The sequence below is a fragment of the Dipodomys spectabilis genome, unplaced genomic scaffold (assembly GCF_019054845.1).
Source record: "Dipodomys spectabilis isolate Male_0828 unplaced genomic scaffold, ASM1905484v1 ptg000054l, whole genome shotgun sequence".
Lineage (NCBI taxonomy): Eukaryota > Metazoa > Chordata > Mammalia > Rodentia > Heteromyidae > Dipodomys > Dipodomys spectabilis.
Window position 1 is genome coordinate 36763052 of NW_024870731.1, and position 22857 is coordinate 36785908.

General features: G+C 42.8%; 1 protein-coding gene across 2 annotated transcripts; it reads right to left on the reverse strand.

The window, feature by feature from the left end:
- Positions 1 to 115: 115 nt before the first annotated feature.
- On the reverse strand, positions 116 to 21919 carry Crbn (cereblon). Of its 2 annotated transcripts, none has more exons than XM_042679696.1 (11): positions 21830 to 21919; positions 17771 to 17877; positions 16698 to 16900; positions 14608 to 14757; positions 10803 to 10962; positions 5484 to 5546; positions 4042 to 4126; positions 3527 to 3642; positions 2632 to 2696; positions 1548 to 1679; positions 116 to 507 (listed from the first exon to the last, which is right to left on the reverse strand). In XM_042679696.1, exons 1-11 carry the CDS (start codon positions 21894 to 21896, stop codon positions 327 to 329), a joined length of 1329 nt encoding a protein of 442 aa, XP_042535630.1. In that variant the 5' UTR covers positions 21897 to 21919; the 3' UTR covers positions 116 to 326. The 2 variants fall into 2 exon arrangements, with proteins under 2 accessions (XP_042535630.1, XP_042535631.1); XM_042679697.1 differs by having other exon boundaries at positions 17771 to 17874; positions 21830 to 21912.
- Between the last annotated feature and the right edge of the window lie 938 nt (positions 21920 to 22857).

Here is a 22857-nt window from a genome sequence, read left to right on the forward strand (position 1 = left end):
ATTCAAAAGGAAACTTGTGCTTGGCACCCTAGCTTGGAACTTGATCATTCAGATGACTGGTGCCAATGCATGATGAATTAAAGTGTTTTGTGTGAATGTGTGTGTGAGCGCGCACGTGTGTGCACACAGCAAACAGGATCATCAGTTTCAAAGAGTTTTCTTGTATTCTAGACTTCCTTTCATCCTCTCTGAAAGTGTACTTTTCCATACAGGTGGACTAAGAAACTGTAACCCTTCATACATAATGTTGCTGGTTACTTACGTGTACGCATCAAAGGCAATTTCCAAAGCAGATCATATCTTTACCGCTACCATATTACATCCATTTACAAGCAAAGTATTACTTTGTCTGGGCTTAGTTCATCTTCTGTGTCTGGGATTGTGGGCAACAGAGCAGATCGGGTTAACCCCCAAAATTTTTGAGGGGACATGTCTTTTTTAGTGGCTGTAAATTTCCATCCAATGTGGCTTGCACAAATCTTACACTGGGCAATGGTCCAGGCATACCTATAAAATGAAGGGAAGATGGCAGCTAAGGAAGCATGACTCAGTACCCAAGCCTGCCGTGGAAATCTTTTGCATGGAAATTTCTTAAGAGCCAAATTTGAAGAATTAAAAAGACTGGCCACAGTGTCTGAGACCAAGGCCAAAGGATTTACAAGTTTGAGGTTAGCCTGACTTACATGGGATTTAAACCATACACTTCACAGAAACATTGTACAAGTATTTGGTCACTTTTGCAATTCCTATGGTAATATATCAGCTTTCATGTATAATTGGCCGTATTAATGATTTGAAGCTATATTATTTGAAGCTATGGTTCGGTTTTTCTTCCACTGGGAAGACATTTTCCCTTTGTTGCTCTGTAGAGTACCAAGTTGGGGAACAGCAACCCACCTGCACACATACACGTTTGTTTTAGTCAACTTGCTATCTTCAAAGAACAGTTTAACTAGGAAGAGCTGACTGGAAGCTCTGTTGATACGGGACCCACCTGTAGTGCCTTGGCCACCTCCTACTGTGGCTCTCTCAAAGCAAAGGCTGATTCCATATGTGGAAGAGAATGTGGCAGGGCTAGCTATTAGGGTAATACAGCAGGAAATCAACGAGTTCTGAGACTCTTAACGTTGAGAACCACTGGGGTAAAGTAAAATAAGTACAAGGAAAAGAATTCAGTGTTCTCTGTAGCTTATCAGGAAAACTCGATTTGATACTACTGTAGAACATGATCCACACATAGATTATGTGCATCATTGCAAACAGCTCATTTTTAGCGCTAACAGAAGAGAGTAACTTCGGATTAGCTATGTAGTAATTTCAGGACAACAGTAATTGTTAACCTTTTTTCTCCATATATTCAGTTCAATGGTACTATGCAAACAGTTCATAAAGACATTTTTGTCTATTCATGGGATAAAGGCTGTTTAAGTTATTCATGTCATGCCTGTTTTCTTTTCATTGTAATTCTAGCAACTCTATTTAGAACTTTGGGGTTTTCTACCCATTAAACCAAAACAACAAAAAAACCACCATCACCATCCTCTTACCCAGGAAACCAGCTGTGCTCTGTGGTAGGCCGGCCTATGAGATTCAGGTTGCCGGCTCTGTACACGGTAAGCGTCTCATGCACATATCCATGAGGATTCACATAAGCAGCCATCGGCCCACATAAGGATAAGCTAAAGCAAAAAACAGCATGGACTATAAGACAATCACTAGATTTTTCTGATGAATTTTAATCTTCTGTGTTGGTACTAAGGCTTGAGCTCAGGGCACATAAACACTGTCCCTTAAGTTTTCTGGCTCAAGGTTGATGCTCTACGACTTGAACCATGGCTCTACTTCCACCTTTTTTGCTGGCTACTTGAAGGAAAGAGTCTCACAGACTGTCTTGCTCTGACTGGATTTGAACTATGATCCTCAGAGCTCAGCCTCTTGAGTAGCTAGAATTACAGCGGTGAATCACTGATGCCTGGCTAATCTTTTAGTTTTATAGTAACAGAATCTTGTATGAGTCATCATTGGAAGGTAGCAGATATTCCTTTGTGTAGGTGCACATGATACCCCAAAGGAAAAAGTTAGTTTTAAAATTCAACAATAAGTTTAGTGAAAACATCTTGGGCAACTGATGCCTTTTTCTTTTCTTTTTTTTTTGGGGGGTCCAGTCGTGGGGCCTGAACTCTGGGCCTTGGCACTGTCCCTCAGCTCTTCAGCTCAAAGCTAGCGCTCTACCACTTGAGCCACAGCGCCACTTCCGGCTTTTTTCTTTTTGCTTATGTGGTGCTGAGGAATCAAACCCAGGGCCTCATGCGTGCAAGGCAAGCGCTCTACCACTGAGCCACCTTCCCAGCCCCTGATGCCTTTCTCAAACATGTTTCATCACTTGTTTAGAAGCACGCCCTGCTTTGGCAGAAGTGATGTTCTCCACTGCCATTCTTTATATGGCCACAGCTGCTGGGACTTCACTATCTGAAAGATGGCCTTTCCCTAAATTGTGTTAATTCCATGCATATTTCGTAAGTATAGTTTCAAGCAATGGAGGGAAATATGTGGGAATGGAAATTAAGACTTGACCCTAATTTTTGATAAAGCAATTGGAAATGTATAAGGGTACATAAATAAATATTTTACCTGAATATTTCATTTTTGGTGGTTATTTCTGTTTCTTGACACTGTTTACAGCAGAGGGAGGTACACTAAGAAGTTAAAGAGGAAATGGTTAGCAGGGATGATGAGCATCAAGAAACTTTTTTTTTGGTCAGTCATGGGGCTTGAACTTTGAGCCTGGGCACAGCTCAAGGCAAGCACTCTACTTCTTGAGCCACAGCGCCACATCCAGTTTTTTAGTGGTTTATTGGAGATCAGAGTCTCAGACTTTTGTGCCTGGGCTGGATTTGAACCATGATCCTCAGATCTCAGCCTCCTAAGTATCTAGGGTTACAGGCGTGAGCCACCAGCGCCCAGCTAAGAAACTTCTTTTGATATATTTCACCACATTCCTTCAAATACTGGAAAATGTGGATGGGATAAAAACACCGAAACTACGATCTGCTAAACATGTACTGACTGTTACCCTTACAAGGTCATTTAGTTTTATAAGCAATAAATAACCACAAATGTTCCATGATTATCATCATATGGTTTCATAGTTGAGAAATGCAAAATAGTTAAAAGTTTCTCTGATGCCAGCTGAAATTGTAAGTCAGTTTGACTGACTGACCCTTAACAAATTTGGGACAGGGATTCTACATTTTGGAATACATGCATGGACTGGCTGATCACACCTAGTCCCCAAATTCAAAATGGTCTGAAACCTCAAAGGAAAAACATCCAGAGCACTTTGGATTAAATCTGAATGCTCAATCTACTTCGAAGTGTTTTTAATGTAAACTGTGACAGGCAATCAAGAGTTTCTCTAATTACATGACTACATAACTTAATGCTAGTGACAGCTCTCTTGCTCCCAACAATAAATGGTTTTCTAGTTTGATTAAACATGAGTATCAGCAACATTCACTTTACTTACTTTACTCATGATGTCTAATTCACAGCGGAGTCGTTGGATAGCACTACCAATTTTAAGGAGCTGAATTCTCAATACATCATCAATAGGAAGACAGGCAGCTACTCTATAAGAAAAATCTTAAAAAAAAAAAAAAAAAGGGATTTTCAGATGCTAAAATTAAAAATCCTCCAAAACATACCAATTACTATCTTCCTTTAAATAAAACCAAAGGCTCAAACCCATGTTAGAGGTCAATTAATTTTCACTATGTAAATGATATTATGTGTATATAAAAGTGTAAATTCTAGAACTATAGTCACTTGTAAATAATGCAAGAACAGAAAAAGGTCTGTGCTCAGGAACTATATTTGAATGACAGACTTAATTGCAATTTGAGTAGAAAATCTGGCTAAAATGAGAGTATTCCCAAAATTTCATTATTAACAAAATGGCCTGCTTCTCAGAATTATTTTAACCATGTCTTAAATTTCTTCCAGCAATATATAGGCCACAGCAAAGAAGTTGACTTTTCATACCTATTGGATTTGAAGGAAGAGAGTCCTCTTTGAGATTTTCATCCCATTCATGTAGCTGTTTCTTAATTCTATCCATTAAGGTTTCCTGGTTAAAAATAAAAGTAGCCATGGTAAAGTTCACAGACTTGTTAAACTTTACTATGAGTTTGTAATAAAACTGTACTGACAGTAGTTGGAACCATTATATGCAATAGGCAGTAAGATCTCAAACCATACACCCAAGTTCCAGTGTGCTACACTGAAACAATGGAGCAGGCTTCTGACCCACGTCCATCTGACCCAAGGATGCTCCCAGCTGCCCTGCAAGTGTCCTGTTGGCTTCTGCTTGGAACTGGTCCCTCTTCTAGGGCTTACTCAAAGCCTCTCCTGGCTCAGTATACCAGACTGTGGCCTTACAGATCACTGCTCTAGCATTTGCTGTCTGCACATCTTATCTGGAACCTATTTACTACTAAAAATGCTGTTTATTTTTTTCTTTCTTCAGCCTGTTCCATAATGGCTCAAAGTGAAGAACAGAGAACCGCTACCTTTCCCATAAATGATAAGTGTGTCCTAAGTGCTCAAAACCTACTTGGTCAGCTTTCCCAGGACTTTGGATTTGTTGCACAGTGATTCACCTAAGGGGAATCTGTAATACTTGTTGAGTATCAGCCAACTGTAGTAGCTTCTACTCCACTTTCCTTCCCTGTATTTACAGAAGTAATCTGCTCCAAAGCACAGTGACAGAAATTGAGCCTGAGTCTTTTGTAGATTCTCTAAGCTACTCCAACAGTCAGTGTGGTTTTGATAAAAGCGTGGCGATGCCTGCTATTAAAACCGGGAACAAGCCGGGCGCTGGTGGCTCACGCCTGTAATCCTAGCTACTCAGGAGGCAAGGATCGCGGTTCAAAGCCAGCCCGGGCAGGAGAGACCGTGAGACTCCTATCTCCAATAAACCACCAGAAAACCGAAAGTGGCGCTGTAGCTCAAGTGGTAGAGCGCTCGCCTTGAGCTGAAGAGCTGAGGGACAGCGCCCAGGCCCAGAGTTCAAGCCCCACGACCGACAAAAAAAACCAAAAAACCGGGAACAGAAGCACTCATGGAGCATGCTTATTAGACTAGAGATCAAGAGAAATGAGTTAATGATCTTGTTTAGGGGAAACCCAAAGAAAAATGGTATCTGAGACTTATTTGCTGTTTGTGTCTATCACTTCTCCCAACAGATTTTCAGATGTTCAATAAACCTTGAAATTTTTCATGGTATCATATCCTTACAGTCACTGACAGCTGTGAAAGGTGACTTTGGTCAGACTGTAAGGGTATATCCAACAGTCTCCTTCAAGCGCAGTCACTGGCACTCTTCTGAAAATGGCAGACTACAGAGGGTAAGTCCTGGTAGGGCGGCCCCGCTTTCATGATCCTTCCGTAGGACAGAGTTTACCACACAAGTTTAGGATACTTACCGCATCATATAAGGAGTACAGCCAGCGAGGCCATGAAGTCAGATTTGCACAGTGAAACTTCCTCTGCAAACAAACAAAAAAAGTCACTTAAAAGCAGGAAAATAACCTGAAAGAGCAACAGATGAAAACAGGTTTTATCCTGCAAAAACATTTTCTAATTTCAATAAAGCATATTATAGCTAATAACATAATAGATATTTTTATGCTTGACAATCATGTTTTTATACTCTAAATACATACTGGGGCTAGAACTGTCATTCCTATTGAAAAAGTACAAAAGTATGTCTCCTGGTTAGGTGACTAGCATGTGAGATCTGTGCTGCTCTGTGGGGCCCACACTGTGCAGCCATCAAAAGTGCACTAACAGAAGCTCTAAGTTACTAACGCCTAGGCTGCATGATAGCTTGTTGCTCCTAGACTACGCACAGCACATTACTCAATACTGCAGAAAACTGTAACCCTTGAAATTTGTCATTTAGAATAATAAATTCACGCACTCCAAAGGTTTTTAAAGGAAGCCAATTTGTTCTAGAACACAGGATATGACTGAAATATGGATTGAAGCAATGCCATTAAAGCAACAAATGGGACAAGCTAAACATCAACAATGCATCTTTACAGCTGAAAGTTTATACTAGTTTATACTGCTGCTAAGCAGCAGACCAAAGCACTTTAAACACTAAATAAAGATCAGTAAAGCAAAATCCATAGTGTTCAAACGTCTGTATATCACAGCAAAACAGAACAAAACCACTATGACACAGTATGACACATGAAATTTGGAGAGAAAAAGTAAAGCACCAGCCAAAGAAGCAAGGTCACACTCTTGAATCTGCAAGACCATGAGAACAGGTACAAAAGGAGAGAGATGTAGGTACACATTGGAGGACTTATGTGACACTGCACCTGTGTACAACTGTGCTGTAAAGCCTCACTGTATCACAACTCTAAAATCTAAGGAAAGAAACAGTATGCTATATTCTATACTAATCACAACAGAAATACTGTTAAAGAGGAAGTCTTAGGTTGGAGGACTGACCTTGGCAGGTGTCTCTCGAGGAGATCATACTTGTATTCAAGTATTTTAGGAATTGCTGCATGGGAGAGGACAGACCTATTCTCAAACAGCCCTGAGCTGCAGCTCAAACACGGGGTCATTTAATGAAAACATACACACAGATACACACACACACAAAACCCACACACCTACTACTACAAACGTCCTCATAGCCGAGGCTACACAAAGATTGGTTGGAATAGCCTCCTAGCTCCTCAGACAGTGCTTTTTGCCTAAGAATCAGACCATAAGACCATAATGTGCTTTCCAGGAAGTTGTACTTTTAAGACTAAATAATGCCAGGAACTGTTGTCAAGGCCCAATTGCAGAATTAAAAAAAAATGCTATCAATAACACAGAAGATAACCAAATATTTAGTAATAGCAGTAGCAACTGTTAATACTGTGGCAAGAATTTTATTGCCTCTCGCAAGAAAATTAATGGCTGATAGTAATATTACCATTTTAAAGACAAGGAAAGAAGGATCTACACCCTCAGAAGATAGATACCTTGTTAACAGTCGCAGATAGTAAATGCTGAGGAGCTAGGATTTGTCACAGGAAGTCTGCCTATCACTTATTCAACATACTTTAAAGCACCTAATGTTCCGGGGCTTACATATCTGTGGGCTTAGATTTAGTAGAAAACTGAATCACAAATGACAAGGATCCAATAAAGTTTCAGTTTGGTGGGCTGACACACATCCAATTCAATTGTTCAAATGTATTTTGCACCTTAAAATGATTACTTCTCCAGCACAAAAAGTTTCCAAATTTGTAAGTTTATCTGGCACCCATATGAAGATAAGACGGTGAATAAGAATAAATCATTTGTGGACATACAAATTCCAATTTTCAGTGGAACAGAATGTTAGGGCAGAACAGGAGAGCAAAGCCACTCTGCCACCCACCATAAGAAAGCTACGCAGCTGCAATGCCTTTTCAGAGCACATCTAAAACTCCTGTTGGAATTATTCCAACAGATTCTACAAGCTCTATTTACAAATCAGTTAAATACTTTAAGGAGCTCTTCATATTTGTGAAGTGCTTTATGTTAATTACACATACTGCAGAGAAATATGCCAGAAAACACTAGTGAGCTTTGACAAAGCAACTGCCCAAAGTGACATCCTGTAGATAGCTTCCAATTTATGAGTCCTATTTTATATCTGAGTCTAGCAAGATTATCAACTTCATATTAGACAAAGAGTTTAAGCACCTAAAAATGACCAGTGCCTGATTCTCTTCTCTAGGTACTATTTATTCTGGGAAAAGATTTACTACTACAAGCCAGCAGAAAGGCCTGAACGTGAATCCCTCTCACCCTTTTTTTTGGGGGGGGGGGGGGGGGGTGGAATCCACTACATATTAACTATGGCTTTAGCTTTACCTTCCCACAATGGAGGATATTAAAGAAAATGTAGAATTCTAACTAAATGGGTCTTTGAAGGACAGTTAAAATGGAAAGGAAATGCAAGAACACCAAATATAAAGATTAAATCATGCCCATTGATTTCTTTCCTTTTTTCTTTTTTTTGTTGGTCGTGGGGCTTGAACTCTGGGCCTGGGCGCTGTCCCTCAGCTAGCTCTTCAGCTCAAGGTGAGCGCTCTACCACTTGAGCCACAGCACCACTTCCCACTTTAAATAGTAACCAGTAACCAAAGATGTTCATTTACTGTTTCAATTTCTACTATAATTGACAAAGTAAATTATACAACTAATTCACTCCAATAAACTAGAAGGTAGCAGTTCCTTCTTGGTAGTAAGAGCTGCAGCAGAGTATGTTACTGTGGATCCCTAAGGCTTACAAGCAAATGCAGCCATACCCACAGAAGAAGCTGGGTGGGGTAAACCACCTGACTACAAACAGCCACAATGTCATGAGAAACTAGCTAAAGAACAGCAGTGAGGAGGCATGTTAGCTGTATTTGTACTTACACAAATAAGCAGCCATTACAACACAACATAATACAACATAAACAAACTGACCCAAAGAGGAGGTAAAGTAAAAAACACTCATCTATGACATCACTGAGTTTAAAACGGTGAGCAATTTGGAAAAAGAGGAAATCTTATCAGGAAAACACATGGATCCACACTTTCCATGAAATTATTATATAAGATGTACAAGGAAAACACGGGAGCATTCTGCTTGGTTAAGTCATATTTAGTTGTGACTCAGAACACAGAAACAGAGCAATTCCACTACATAAAAGGGAGGAAAAAAACAAACAGGCCACATTCCAAACTGTTCTATCGAGACTACGTATTGATAGCTAACCTTGACATACTCTTATTTAAAATTATGTTCAAAATTACTAAGAAAGCAAAATTTTCCCCAGCCAGCAGGAGATTTAAAGTATCTGTATCAGGTTTGGGACAGAAGCTTTACACACATAGTGATAATACCTTACACCTTAACAATCCTACTCTTAAGGCTGTTTGGAAGTCTTTAAGCAGGCTAATTATATCATATACTAGAATCTTTAGAAATACTCATTGAAGCATTTTGTACTGTGTAAGATTTGGTCAGCTGAAGTACACAGACTAAGAAGTCTACAGACACCCACACAGTGATTCATGTGCCTGAGGCCCTTCAAGTACCCATTTAATCCAAACTTTCCTTTACAACCAGTGGAATTCTACAGAAAGAACACTGCAAGTGAAAGTATGTGGTCAAAACTAGAAGACCCCTTCAGGAAGAATCTATGCTCATTTCCACAGGACCCACTATTTGACACCTATATTTAAAACCTTCATTACTCTAACTACAAAGAGTAAGGGATGATTAACAAAGAACTTTTATGTTAAAATAAAAACATTTATGAAGTCTGAAAAGGCCAGTTTAGAAACCAGTACATTTTCCCTTTAAGCAAGAATGAAAAATAGTGATTATTTTATATGTGAAGATACGCATCTCATAAATGGTTAAGGAGAATTATTTAGCCAGAAGAACATAAGAACCAATGCTCAATCACTGAACCCAGGGCCTTGACGCTGCTTAAAAAGGGGCTTGACCACTGCTTAAAATAGAAATTGTTTTGCTGGTAATGCAGTTTGAACTCAAGGCCTCATTTTTGCTCAGCTGGTACTCCAATATTGAGGCCCTCTTCCAGGCCAGCTTTTGCTAGTTATTTTAGAGACAGAGTCTCACAGACTTTAGTGCCCAGGCTGGCTTTGAACCATGATCCTCAATTCTCAAGTCTCCTGAGTAGCTAGGATTACAGGTGTAAGTAACCAGCATGTAGCTCAAACAAACAATACTTGTAAAGAGCGTCAAGCCTCAAGTCCATTTTTGTGAGTCAATAGTTGTCAAGTAGGAGAGCAAAAGAAGCTAAGGAACAATGCCCAGGCCCTAAGTTCAAGCCCTAGAACTGGCACAAAAAACAACAAACAAACAAAAAATTAGAGGCCTAGAAGAAATAGAATATTCTCTATTTCTATTATCTGAGTGCTATCCTAAGTGAATCATTTCTCTTTTTTTTTCCCCTCCAGTGAAAGTGCTCTACTACTGGAACCATGTTCTCTACATATTTTTTTGGTGGTGCTGGGATTTGAACTCAGGGCCTCTTGCTTGCTAGCCTGAGCTATGCTTGTAGCCCTGTTTGTTGCTGGTTATTTAATTATATTTTTTATTTTTTTTTGTGTGAGAGGGGCTTGAACTCAGAGTCTGGGCACTATCTCTTAGTTCTTCTGCTCAAGGCTAAAACTCTACCACAGCCTCATTTCCAGCTGTTTTTGGTGGTCCAGAGTCTCATGGACTTTGACTGTGCTGGCTTCAAACCAAGTTCCTCAGATCTTAGCCTCCTGAGTGTTAGCTAGCTTCCAGGTATACACCATGAGCATCAGCTTCAGATTAGTTTTTAGTTAAGGTCTTGTCAACTTCTCTTCCCAGGCTCGCTTTGCCTCCACCTCCCAAACAGCCAGTAATACAGACATGCAGCACCATGTTCAGCCAAATATCTGCTAAGATCACAGAAACTGCTATGGAATTAAACACCACAAATGATAATTAATACACAACTGGTAAAAAGCTATTATCAAGAATGCCTTACAACTGTGGCACTGTACTTTATTGTGAACTGCTATTCCTTAAATAACCATCTGTGAAATTTTCAAAAGTTCCAACTAGGATCAATACAGCCAGAGTTCTGCCACAGAAGGTATCTGGGGAATGAAACATGACAGTTGTTTATGATTCTTAAGTCAGGTAAAATGGAACTTGCCATTTTTAGAAGATGCATAAAAAGTTGGTTTCTCACCTTCTGGTATTTCTGCCACCACTGACATGAATACTGGTCTTCCCACGATACAGGCTTGGAAGGAAATATCTGACACTTATTGAGGGATTCTAACTGCACTGCAGACATGGTGGAAGGCAACACACACTCAGGAAGAATTTGCACTTTAGCCTGCTGGATTCTAAAAGAGAACCAAGCATGGTGTTCATTTGTAAGATAAACAGACAATCTACAACACTCAGGATATTCTTAAACACTAAGTTTCTCCAGTTTTGTTGGAATGTATTTGCCAAATGCGGATATTAAGATACAAGAAGTTTTCAGAAAATAATTTTATCTCACAAGACAAAAAGTCAATACCAAAGAAAATGCAAGGTTTTCAGTCTCACTGTGGAATGAATAGAAAGGGACAGTCATTTCTCAAACAGTTTGTTTTTCAGTATCAGTGCAAAACCTACTCTTGCTTACCTGGCACTTCTACGTTGATGTCGTTGGAGTCCTTAGCAATGCCAAGCCTCCCCAACCCCCCTTCCCTCCACAGCTCATTCTTACTTTCATTCTTTGCCAGAAATCATTCTGAGGATCACAGGAAGGAGGAAAAAAAGTCACAAACCCATTTATAGATGGTTAAAACACCTGGAAAATTGCATGTAGCTTTCATTTCCCTGTGCCCTCCTCTTTTCATTCTCAAACATTTCATGTGAGTATGCAAAAGATCAAAATATAAAGATTTTTTTGAAAGCAAAACACTAGTCATTTCCAAAATGCTACTGGAGACTACCATAACTGCAAACACCTTAGAAATTAATGCAAACAGAGAGGCTGAGCACATGAAGCAGCTTCCAAAGAGGCACTGGATCTCCTTCAGCATAGCTTTGGAAGGAAAGAGTATAGATAACTACACTGATAGAACAAAACACTTTGAAACTGAGTCGATGCGTCTCTGTCTCATCTTAAGACTTTGAGAGTCATCTTTCATCATCCACACTGTCTTGACCTATGAAAAGTTACAAAATTCTGTTATTTCTATTTATGAAATATCTACATGTGTCTCAAACAGCGTGGTGTTTTTATCCAACCACTACGTGACTGTTTACTACCTAGGAACATTTCTGCTACGGGAGCCATGGCTGCATCTGTGGTACCAGCTGTTGGAACGGCCTCAGGGGACCAAGGGCTGCCCCACATGGTCTCCAGTCAGCACTCCTGAGGCCCTGGCGTGTGCTCAGGCCTGGCTCCCTCCACCACTGACTTCTGTTTCCAACTTAAACTAATTCTGTTTCTTCCCAATGTGTTTATGGCAGTTGCTGTGTGATTCTAGCAATTTGTGTTATAAAATGAGTGAAATGAAAGTGTAAGGAACATTAAAACATAAATACTGCTTTCAAATTAGGTAGACATCTCCAATATTAGGAAAAAGTACACAAATCCGAACAGATTCTGTACTTGAGCTGCCTCGGACACTCTTTAAGAAAACCTAGAGGTATACACTGTAAATGGATAATGAATAATGAAGAACCAAGAATATCTATGGCTATAATGTGCTTTCAAGAAAACACCTCATTTGTGCCTCAAGAAAGAAACTCTAACAACTGTATGCTCATACATTTCTGGTTGAAATGTTTTTGAGATCTATGTCTAACTTTCTGCCTGATAATTACTGGCCTTGATCAAGGCAGGTAGGGGCTCACCTCTTGTAATTCCACTGAGGCGTTAACCGTCCTTTTGCTACGCACTCAGGAAATAGGGATTTCTGAGGAGGGATCCTACACTGACCCAATGAGACTTCCTATGTTTTCATTCACTAAAGAAAAAGTTCACATATGCAGAAAATGCCAAAGAAACAAAGACAACATAGGGAAGGCTAGAAAGAAGCTATATACTTTTTATTCATAAGACATCCTTTACATGTAAAGGAGAAAAATACAACTACCTTGAGTTTCCCATATGCTCTGGAGACATTCTGATATACTGCACAGGGAATTAGTTTGGGATTCAGGATGTAGACTCAAGGAACTGCCTTTCATATGACTACAGGCAAATTCCTAGTGGGGCTTGAGACACAGAATAAAGCCAGGGCAATCAACTCCACAGAGGTCTCTGAAACAAAGACATCTTCTGAGAGACTTTAAGAGGCTTATGCACTACTTAGGGGACACACCCTTTCAAAGTCTTGTCTAGTACTGTCAGATGGATTTTAATCTTCACTGCCATCAAACTACATTCTTTCAAATGACTGCACACTTAAGGATCTACTGCCATCTTGTGTTCAAGAGTTTTTACACAATCAAATAGCCCTAAAGTCAAGGTAAGCTGAGAAATACACTGTCCTAATTCAATTTCCATTTGGCTTCTAGCAAACGATAATAATAATACTCAAAAATAAAGTTGTATGAAGCATGTAGATGAGTAGTAATCTGAAAAAGGAACTTAGCAAAATCCACAGTAACAAACAACTGGCTGATGATGACAGTGCAGAGCCCTCCATGGCTCCTCTGTCCTTTAGGACATTCATTGCTGTAAGCCTCAGGGCTATGTGAGCTGCGAGCGCAGAGTGAACGTTCTGTGGAAACACTTGGAAGAACTCAGCACCCCCATCTCCCAAGAGGTTTGGTAGCCCAACTCACATGAAATCTCTATGCAATCTCTAGTTTCACAGTGCAGCGATATGAAAGCCCACGGAAGGTCCCATTTAGGAATGAAGGCCTTCCTGAGCTCACACAGCTCACATTCTTCTAAATCTTCAACAAAACCCCCAAAACTTCTCTGCCCTGAAGATGACAGGTGCAACCCAGAGATATGATGAGATGTTCAATTCTGGCCACAGATCAAAGGCCAATTCCCCAGAATAAAGGGACATCCAAAAAGCTATCTATAAAACAGATCCCTTTATGCAGAGATGAGGATCACAATTTCACAGAGAACAGCCAATGGTTAAGAAAAAGCCTTATCGCCTTTTATTCTTGGGAGGCTTAATTAAGGTAATTAGCATTTAACAACACTGCCACAAAAAAAAAAGTATTCAGTGACTATACAAACAATTCTAACATGAGCTGCACCTAAATGGGTAACACTAAAAACAATTCTTGGGGGGCTGGGAAGGTGGCTCAGTGGTAGAGCGCTTGCCTTGCATGCATGAGGCCCTGGGTTCGATTCCTCAGCACCACATAAGCAAAAAGAAAAAAGCCGGAAGTGGCACTGTGGCTCAAGTGGTAGAGCGCTAGCCTTGAGCTGAAGAGCTGAGGGACAGCGCCCAGGCCCAGAGTTCAGGCTCCATGACCGGACCCAAAAAAAAAGAAAGAAAGAAAAACAATTCTTGGTAAACTCTGAAACCCTACAAGGCAACAGGACTCAGGTGTTTCTCAATCACTTTGTGTGTGTGACAGAAAATTCATACTGGAGGTTGGCACAGTTCGGCACAGGAATGTTTGCACACAGCTCCCTACCTAGGTCTCTATCCCTTATGCTCTGGAGAGAAGTTCTGCATCCCAAAGAAGCCACACTCAAGGATACTTCCCTTTGACCCATACTCAAATTTGGAGGAATATTACAATCACCTGGAAATCATTTTAAAAAGATGTCCAGCCTCACCACACACTAAACCCCTCTCTGGGGATGAGGCTAGGTTGGGACTCAAGCTTATACATTTCCAAAAACTTTGCAGATGGTTCCGTGGCCCACCAAGGTTGAAAACTGCTGGGAAAGAGAACAACTAATTCAAACTTGCAAAACAGGAAAATTCAGTAAGACAAAATGAAAAACGAAATCCCAGCAAACTACTGCACTGTGAGAAGCTCACAAAGGTTTAAGACAAGGTACTTCTTACCCATCTGACTGTGTTCTTAGCTCAAGGACTTTGAACCTCTGTCTGCCAATTGCTTTCACTTTCACGACTTCGATTCCAAAGTCCTGCTCTTCTCGGTAGGCATAGATCTCTGCTGTGGTTCCGAACTGCGCCTCCCTCTCCTGTGTATTACTTCCAAGGAACATATTAAGAGGGAAGATTTCAACGTTTAATTTTTTAAACACAATTGCGTTGTTATTATTAAGGTGTACTGAGGGGTTACCATTTTAAAGTCAGATAATAAGTGCATTTTTTTTTTTGGACAGTGTCATCCCTTCCTTCATTTTCTCCCAATTTCCCTCTTCTGTCCCTGCTCACAGTTACATAGTTCATTTTTCCACATAGTATATACTGAATAGCATCACTGCAGTTTGAACAATTTTTTAAATACACAATGTTGCCAAAAGCAAGATATATGGGGAACCAATTTACAACACTCAATCCTCAGTGGAACATTTAAAAATTACATGGATAAAGCCAGGTGCCTCTAATCTTAGCTTTTCAGGAGACTGAGATCTAAGGATCCAAGTTCAAGGCCAGCCTGAATAAGAAAGTCCAGGAGACTCTTATCTCCAGTAAGCTAATAAAAAGCCAGAAATGAAGCTATGGCTCTTGTGGTAGAATGATAGCCTTCAGCATATGAAACAAACAAACAAACACCCTCAGAAAGCATACCTAGGCCTTGAGTTCAAGCCCCAGGATTGACTAAAAGAAAATTACATTGATATGCAACAAAGCTTCAAGATGTACAATTAACCCCCTTTGGGGAAAAGAATGTTAATGACTGAAATGATCTAGAATTAAACGTTTTAAAGTATTATTTCCCAGCTGGGCATGGTGGTGGTTCAGGCCTTTAATTCTAGCTCCTTGGGAGGTAGTGCTCTTGATCATTACAGTTCAAAGCTAGCCCACACATAAAGCTAGCATGACCTATCTCAAAAACGAAGAGGGCTGTGGCAGTGCACAGCTATATGACCTGAGCTACTTGGGAGTCATAGCTAGGAAGATCATGGGCTGAGCGCAGCTCTGGCAAAAAACACAAGATCCTACCTACCTCAACATAAGGTACAAAAGGGCTGGGGGACTGCTGACACAGCAGAGTACTTAGCAGGCGCAAGGCCTACTGCCACCCAAAGGTTTTAAAACACAATTAACTTTTTTTTTGTACTGAAGATTGAACTCAAGACCTTGTGTATGTTAGACAAGTACTCCAGCCGTTTTGCTTATATTTTGTTTTTGAAATAAAGTCCAACTAAATTGTTCTGGTCTCAAATTCCATCTCCCTAACAGCATTTCCACACTCAACCCAGACCAAATAGTGTCTGCCTTTGTTAGACAATCATTTCCGCTTCTTATCTGCAGCTCTGTACTAGGGGAGCAGCGGGGCAAGGGCAGAATGAACAAAGAACACTTCCTGCTTTTATTTCCTGTCTCTGCTACAGACTTCCGGTATTTACCATGGACTACTTGAAGTACTACTGGTTTATCCTGGCACAACTTACGAATTCTGAGAAAGATGAAACGACTCTCAGAAAAGTAATCATTTACATTAAAATATAAAAGTCCTTTTTAAACAAAGAGAGTTCTAGAAACTAATTTTTAGAAATGTTCTTCATTAAATATAACAAAGTAAGTTTTTCAAAATTCTCAACACTAACATGGTAATGAAAATGAAAAAAGGTAGTCCAGTTTACACTTTCACACTTTTCTCAACAAAATTCTTTACCTCACATTCTGTGTGTGAGCAGGTGATGATTTTAAGGACTTGAACTCAGGGCCTGAGCACTACCCTGAGCTTTTTGTGCTCAAGGCTAGTTAGTGTTCTACCACTGAGCCACAGTTCTACTGCTGGCCTCTTGGTGGTTAACTGGAGACAAGAGTCTCACAGACTTTCCTGCCCAGGCTAACTTCAAATGTCGATCCTCAGATCTTAGCCTCCTAAGTCGTAAGCACTACAGCCACCAGCACCAGGCAACCTCATACTCTTATCGACATTTTCTATATGTAGCTTCCACTTCAACACTGACGTGGGTTGAGACTACACAGGGAAGGACGGTGGTAAGTAAACTTACCTGTATGCAAGGACTGCAAAGGTTCTGTCTTTCTGAATTAGATTCCGCACCATGCTGACTTCTTGAGGGCGAGAGAGGTGCAGAGGTAAAGTCTGCCCGGGAATGAGGATCATCATCACCTGCGGCAGCACGGGGATCACCTGACAGCTGTCGTCGTCATGCAGAGTCCGGCCGTGGAACTCCTCCATATCCGCGCCCAGGTACTATTCAGAACACACACCACGTCAAACAGACACACAACACAAATCCAAGAGCAACGCATGAATGCCAAGAACTAATCAGATGCACAGAAAGTTCCAACAGAATACTAATATTTATTTATACAATAAGTTTGCATACTAACATCCTACATGAAAATCTTCTTTTTCCATCTAATATTTAGTGCTAGAAGTAGAATCTCAAATCTTATGAAGAATCTAACATATACCACATTCAAGAATATTTACCAGGGGCTGGGAAGGTGGCTCAGCGGTAGAGCGCTTGCCTTGCATGCTTGAGGCTCTGGGTTCGATTCCTCAGCACCACATAAGCAAAAAGAAAAAAGCCAGAAGTGGCGCTGTGGCTCAAGTGTAGAGCGCTAGCCTTGAGCTGAAGAGCTGAAAAAACAGCACCCAGGCCCAGAGTTCAGGCCCAAGAATGGACCCCCCCCCTCCCAAAAAGAATATTTACCAACAGAAGAAACTTGTCTATGTCCGAATACTACAAATGACAAGCCTACTACAAGGCTGGTACATAGAATGGCACCCAGCTCCCAGTAGTCTGGAGAACATGTACTAAGGTCCACTGGTAACAAGGCTGTAAGCAAGTGACAACTCCACAAAGATTTATAGCATGGCCCACTAATAAGCTGTTAAAAAAGTGGTTTCAAGTTTATCTACTGAAAAAATAGACTATGCCCTCAAAGAATTATACCAGACATAGTACTGAACTGCTAAATATATTAATCTGCTTATTCACTGAAAGAAAAACCCGTGTCCTCATCCCCAATCTCCATGTGGGGTAATATACAGCTAAAAGTAAGCCCTTTAACTTTATGGCCATTTGTCACAGGCAGATGTGTAGGGACTACATACTGTATGTGAGGTTGGCAGACTGGTGTCAAAGTTGATGATGTTTGGTTTTCTGGCTTCTTTGCTATCCTGGTCTTCAACTTCCATTTCATCTTCTTCTTCACTCTCTGCTGAAGTACAAAAAAGATGAGATGCACTAAAAACATTGAATTCCTTTCCAAACCCACCATCCTTGAGAAAAGGGGCTCCAGACTGCACATCGGCGCTCTCTACTGTGGCAAGGACGCAGCAGAGAAGGGTCCCGCCGCGCTCCCCACGAGATGGTTGCCTCCTGTTCTTTTTAAAGTTCAATCTACTTTTTATTTGAGAACAGTTTACAATTTACAGAAATGTTGGAAAGACAGTATAATGTTGCTGTATTTCCACTTTCCCCTACAGTCCACATGGTATATTAGTGTGGTACACTGTGGCAACACAGTCATTAATATTAACACATTACTACTAATTAAGCTCTCCACGTGATGAGTGGACTTTCCTCATTCTACGCAGTGGCTCTTTCTGGTACAGGACCCCCTCCAAGGTTCCACACTGCCCTGAAGCTGTCATGGCTTTCCTCTCTGGTTTCTCAGTTTCCCTTCCTTTTGAAGGCTTTGACTGCTTTGAAAAGTTGGGTAATTTGTATACCCTCTCAATTGCAAAGCTGTAAAATGTAATTCTCATGCTGAGCCCGAGGATATGCTTTCTTAGGGAGGGAGAGCACAGATGCATGATTTCCCACTGGGCCCTCTAAAAGCCAAGGACTAAGGAAAGCCTACTTGAAGGGTGCTGTGGTAAGCACTACAGCCCGGCAAAGGAAATATTGTGTCAATTCTCCTGTATACATTTTCTCTTCTCAGTTTCAGGCATTTGACACCTAAAATAAACTTAAACAAGACTATCTCTGAGCTTCTTTCCAGCTCTTAGCTTTAAAGAGCTAATACAAGAGAAAAAAAAAAACAGAAGAAACTAATCAAGTAATCAAAGATCTGTTAACTAAAACTGAATAAAGATAACGTAAGAACATGCCAGAAATAATGCTGCAGCAATTTCCCAGGGACATTACTCCTTGGCTGTCACTATCTTATTTTAAAGTGAGTGCTTGTATAATTATTTTCACAAACATTTTGCTTTGTGAAGAGTTTAACTTTGAAAATAAAGTTGCCATGAAACATAAAACATACTTTAAAAGAAATACCCCAGGAAGCTTTTTCCATATACATTTCTTAAATTACAACTAAAGCTGACCCTAGCAGAGACAAGAATGGAAGTCAGAAAAAACTACACTACAAATACAGATGTCTTCCAATCATGGAGGAGCCGGTTCTGTCCATGTCACCGGATCAAGTCCGGCTTGTGCAATCCTGTCATCTTCCTACCTGAGATCGAGGACAAGGGTGGATCTCCCCGTCCTGTGACTGCCACATGGGAAGATATGGGTGGGTGTCATGCGGAAGAGATTCCTACTGGCGGTCTAGAGCAGTGGGCCAGGGACGCTATTATTCTACTACACTGCACAGGTTCTCCTCACAACAAACTATGTCGTGTGTCGAGGCTGGGAGTGAGACTCTAAAGACTTACTCTCATTTCTGACCTCATGATTCACCTATCTTTAAACATCCTCAAAGTGTCTCAACCTAGAAAGTTACTAGCAATCACTCCATTGATTTCCTTTGTGCCCATCATTATTTAAGATAAGCCATTTCTAGGTAGGTCACTGACAGAAAATACAAATGTTTTACAATAGGGTTAACTGCCTGGGGTTATTCATTCTTATATGTTCATAGAAGGTTTGGTCAAAGAGATGAACATAACCATTTCGGCCTGTATGCAAACAGCCAATGGACTAACACTGTACATATACTTTCTCCTGAGAATAACGACGTTTCATGGGTGATAACAAAGAAAAAAAATTAAAACTGCTGAGAAAAAAATCTTCCGTCTCAATTCTGGAAGCATGCTTTTCACCTGGAGAGACCCACTTTACTACATTAACTATTAGCTCAAACGATGGAATGATTGCTTTACATTTTAGCTCTGATTTCTAGTCTCGATAGGAATGTGTTATTTGTTATGTAAAGCTCATTCCTCCTAAACATAGCCCAAATCCCACTTCCCTGACTTGCCTGTGTTTATCTATTAATGCTTCATCATTTAGCTTGAATTCTTCCTATCTCAAATACCAGGCAACTCCTTGACACTTAAAGAGGATTACCCTTCAGAACAACCCATACTACATGGATTTATAGACAGCCCATTATTTGCTCTACACATAAAACTCACATTTAATTTAGAAGAACATGATGGTAGAGCTACCTCTCTGGGCTCCCTCACTTGTGACTTTTTCCTCCGAGACTGTTAAGTGCTACCAGGGTGCAGAGTGATGACTCATGCAGAAGCCTGTGTGAATGCCAACAGAACATCTGTATCCTCCCTCTTCACCGTTCTGCCTCCAACACTGGATTTGACAACTACAGGGTTGGGCTGAAGTCTCTAAAGAAACAGCTCAGTTCTTCTGTGGAACACTGACACACTTGCCCCTTTAGCATTTCAGTTAGGTTGGCTTCAAGAACAGCCCACAGAAGCTAACCATGGTTTGGGTTGTGGGAAGTGGAAAGGGTGTCCTGTAGGAGGTGGGCATGCACCTCAGCCGTTTTTTTTGTTTTTTGTTTTTTTTTCCCAATCCATGTTATTCCCAGAGGACAAACTAATACTCCAAGCACAGTCGTCCTTAGGCAACAAGGTGAAACTGGTGATTAGCAACCCCAGGAAGAAAAAACAACACAAACCCTAATCCCAGTGGGAGGAGATGCAAGTTCCCCAACCACTTGGACCCAACTTATCTCCTGAAACTTTTCTCCCGGAATCCCCCCATCCTGAGTGTGTGTGTATGGCCACATCTACCGCACCAGGCTCTTCTTCCCCAGTTCTTCTGACCCCCTACATCGGCGATCCTTCCCTGGGAAGAACCATATTGGGGGGGGGGGCACTCAGTGCTAGAAAGGGAGGCGCTGGATTACGCGGCCAGCCCTGAAAGGAGAAAAACACTTAAGAGGATGCTCGGCGGCATTCACTTATCTGCCGCAACTCCACTGTCCCTGGGCACCAGCGCTCTGCACAGCCGGACCTCGAACGGGACCTCGACCAAGAGTCCAGCCGGCATTGCACGTCTTTCCATCCCCACAACTCTTGGGCCCAGTGAGCTCGGGGAAGAGGGGGGGAGGTGGGGAGCCCTTCATATAGCGACCGATCGCCTCCGGCCTCCCGCACGACACGGATCTTCTGTATAAACCGTTCCACATCCGCCTGGCACTCGGGGCTTCTAACACCAGGCCAGAGGCCGGATGTTCCCGAAAGTCAGAGGAAGGAAGAGGAGCCGAATTGTTGAGAGAGAGAGAGAGAGAGAGAGAGAGAGAGAGAGAGAACCGGCCCCCAGTTTCTTCAGGCAGGGACGCGCCTGGGTGTCTGGTCTGGGCTGACCCGTCCCCAGGCTCCCAGCTACGGAGCGGCCGGGGCCGGGGCCGGGGTCGGGGCCGGGGTCGGGGCCGGGGTCGGGGTCGGGGCCGGGGCCGGGGTCGGGGTCGGGGCCGGGGCCGGGGCCGGGGTCGGGGCCGGGGCCGAGGCCGGGGTCGGGGCTGTCAGACGCGCTGCAGGGCGGGCCGCTGGGGGGGGGGGGGGGGGAGAGGCAACCCCGGCTTTAATCCCACCGGGCCGGATGGAGAGCACAGGGTCCCCAAAGTCTCCAGCGGGCCGGATGGAGAGCACAGGGTCCCCAAAGTCTCCAGCGGGCCGGATGGAGAGCACGGGGTCCCCAAAGTCTCCAGCGGGCCGGATGGAGAGCATGGGGTCCCCGGATCCCCGAAATCTCCAGCGGCCGGACGGAGAGCACGGCGTCCCGGCCCCCAAGCCCCCCCGGGCCCCGCCCCGCGGCCCCGCGCCCCTCAATCCCCCGCGGCTAAGCGGGGAGCACGCACGGAGCCCCCGCGCCCGGCCCAGGGCGGCCCCGCGCCGGCCCCGCGCCCGAACGCGGCCCGTCCACGCCGCACGCGCTCCGGTCCCGCCCGCCCCGCGGCCCGGCCCCGTTACCGAGCAGCAGCGGGAGACGGTTGCCCATGTCGTGCGCAGCGTCCTGCGGCTCTTCCTCGTCGGCCATGTCTGTTTACCCGCAAAGCAGGCTGGGACAGGGCGGTGCCGCCGCCGCCGCCGCGGGGAGGGGCCGCGCCGCGCCGCCGCCGCCGCGCTCCGGGGCCACAGCGCCGCCTGGCGGCTCCTGGGAAACGCGCCGCGGCCCCGCAGGCCAGGGTGTCAGAGCTGGCGGTGGTCCCGGCCACACCGGACCCAGGGCTTCATCAGGACGCTGGTGCTGGAAGCTCAGCCACCACCTCGGTTTTAAAGAAGAGGGGAAGCGGAGCACATGCACACCTGTTCACGCAATGAGTGCTTCCCTCCCCCCATTTCATGCATTTAAAAACCTTGTTATTTATAAAGGTGCTGTCCAGGGGGGCTGCGGTTACCTGAGTCAGAGCACATTTCTTGTTGAGCAATGTCACCTGCGGAAATACAGAAATGAGAGTCAGGGACATGCATCCGTTATCTCAGGAGCGCTTGAAGTGGAGCTGATCCCCCCGACCTCACCCCGCACACACACACACACACAATTTCTGCCCTCCTCCTGTGTAGCCCCAGCTTCACCTGCAGCAAGCGTTTGCAACCATGGTTACCTATAATCAGACAAGGCCTATCATTTTAAAATAAAAGTGTCAGACTGCTCGTGATGATTTTCAGTGACCAGGTCATTAGCTGGTGAAAGGATTTTTTTTTTTTTTTAAAGATAAATTCTCCTCCTGTTAGACAGGTTGGCCCTGTTCTTCCTGTTCTCTGGCCTAGGTGATGCCCTCAGTTTCCCCAAGACTCGGTCGGTGCTAGTTTCACCTAAGTCGGGCCACAAGGGGTCTCCTGAACACACTGAAAATGTGTCACAGACTTTTCAAAAACTCCTCGACTTTCACTGTGATATACTAAGGGCTGCTTAGTAAAATACATACACACATACATACATACATACAAATAAACCCTTGGTTTCCAAAGAAATTTATGAGGATTATTAAACTCGG

What these genes read in the sequence shown, in the direction of transcription:
- Crbn (XM_042679696.1), bottom strand. Translation starts at nt 21,896, where the DNA reads ATGGCCGACGAGGAAGAGCCGCAGGACGCTGCGCACGACATGGGCAAC. An exon ending in CCGTCTCCCGCTGCTGCTCG is followed by an intron (nt 17,878 to 21,829) that starts GTAACGGGGCCG and finishes TTTGTACTTCAG; the next exon opens with CAGAGAGTGAAGAAGAAGAT. An exon ending in TTTGCAGTCCTTGCATACAG is followed by an intron (nt 14,758 to 16,697) that starts GTAAGTTTACTT and finishes GTTCCTTGGAAG; the next exon opens with TAATACACAGGAGAGGGAGG.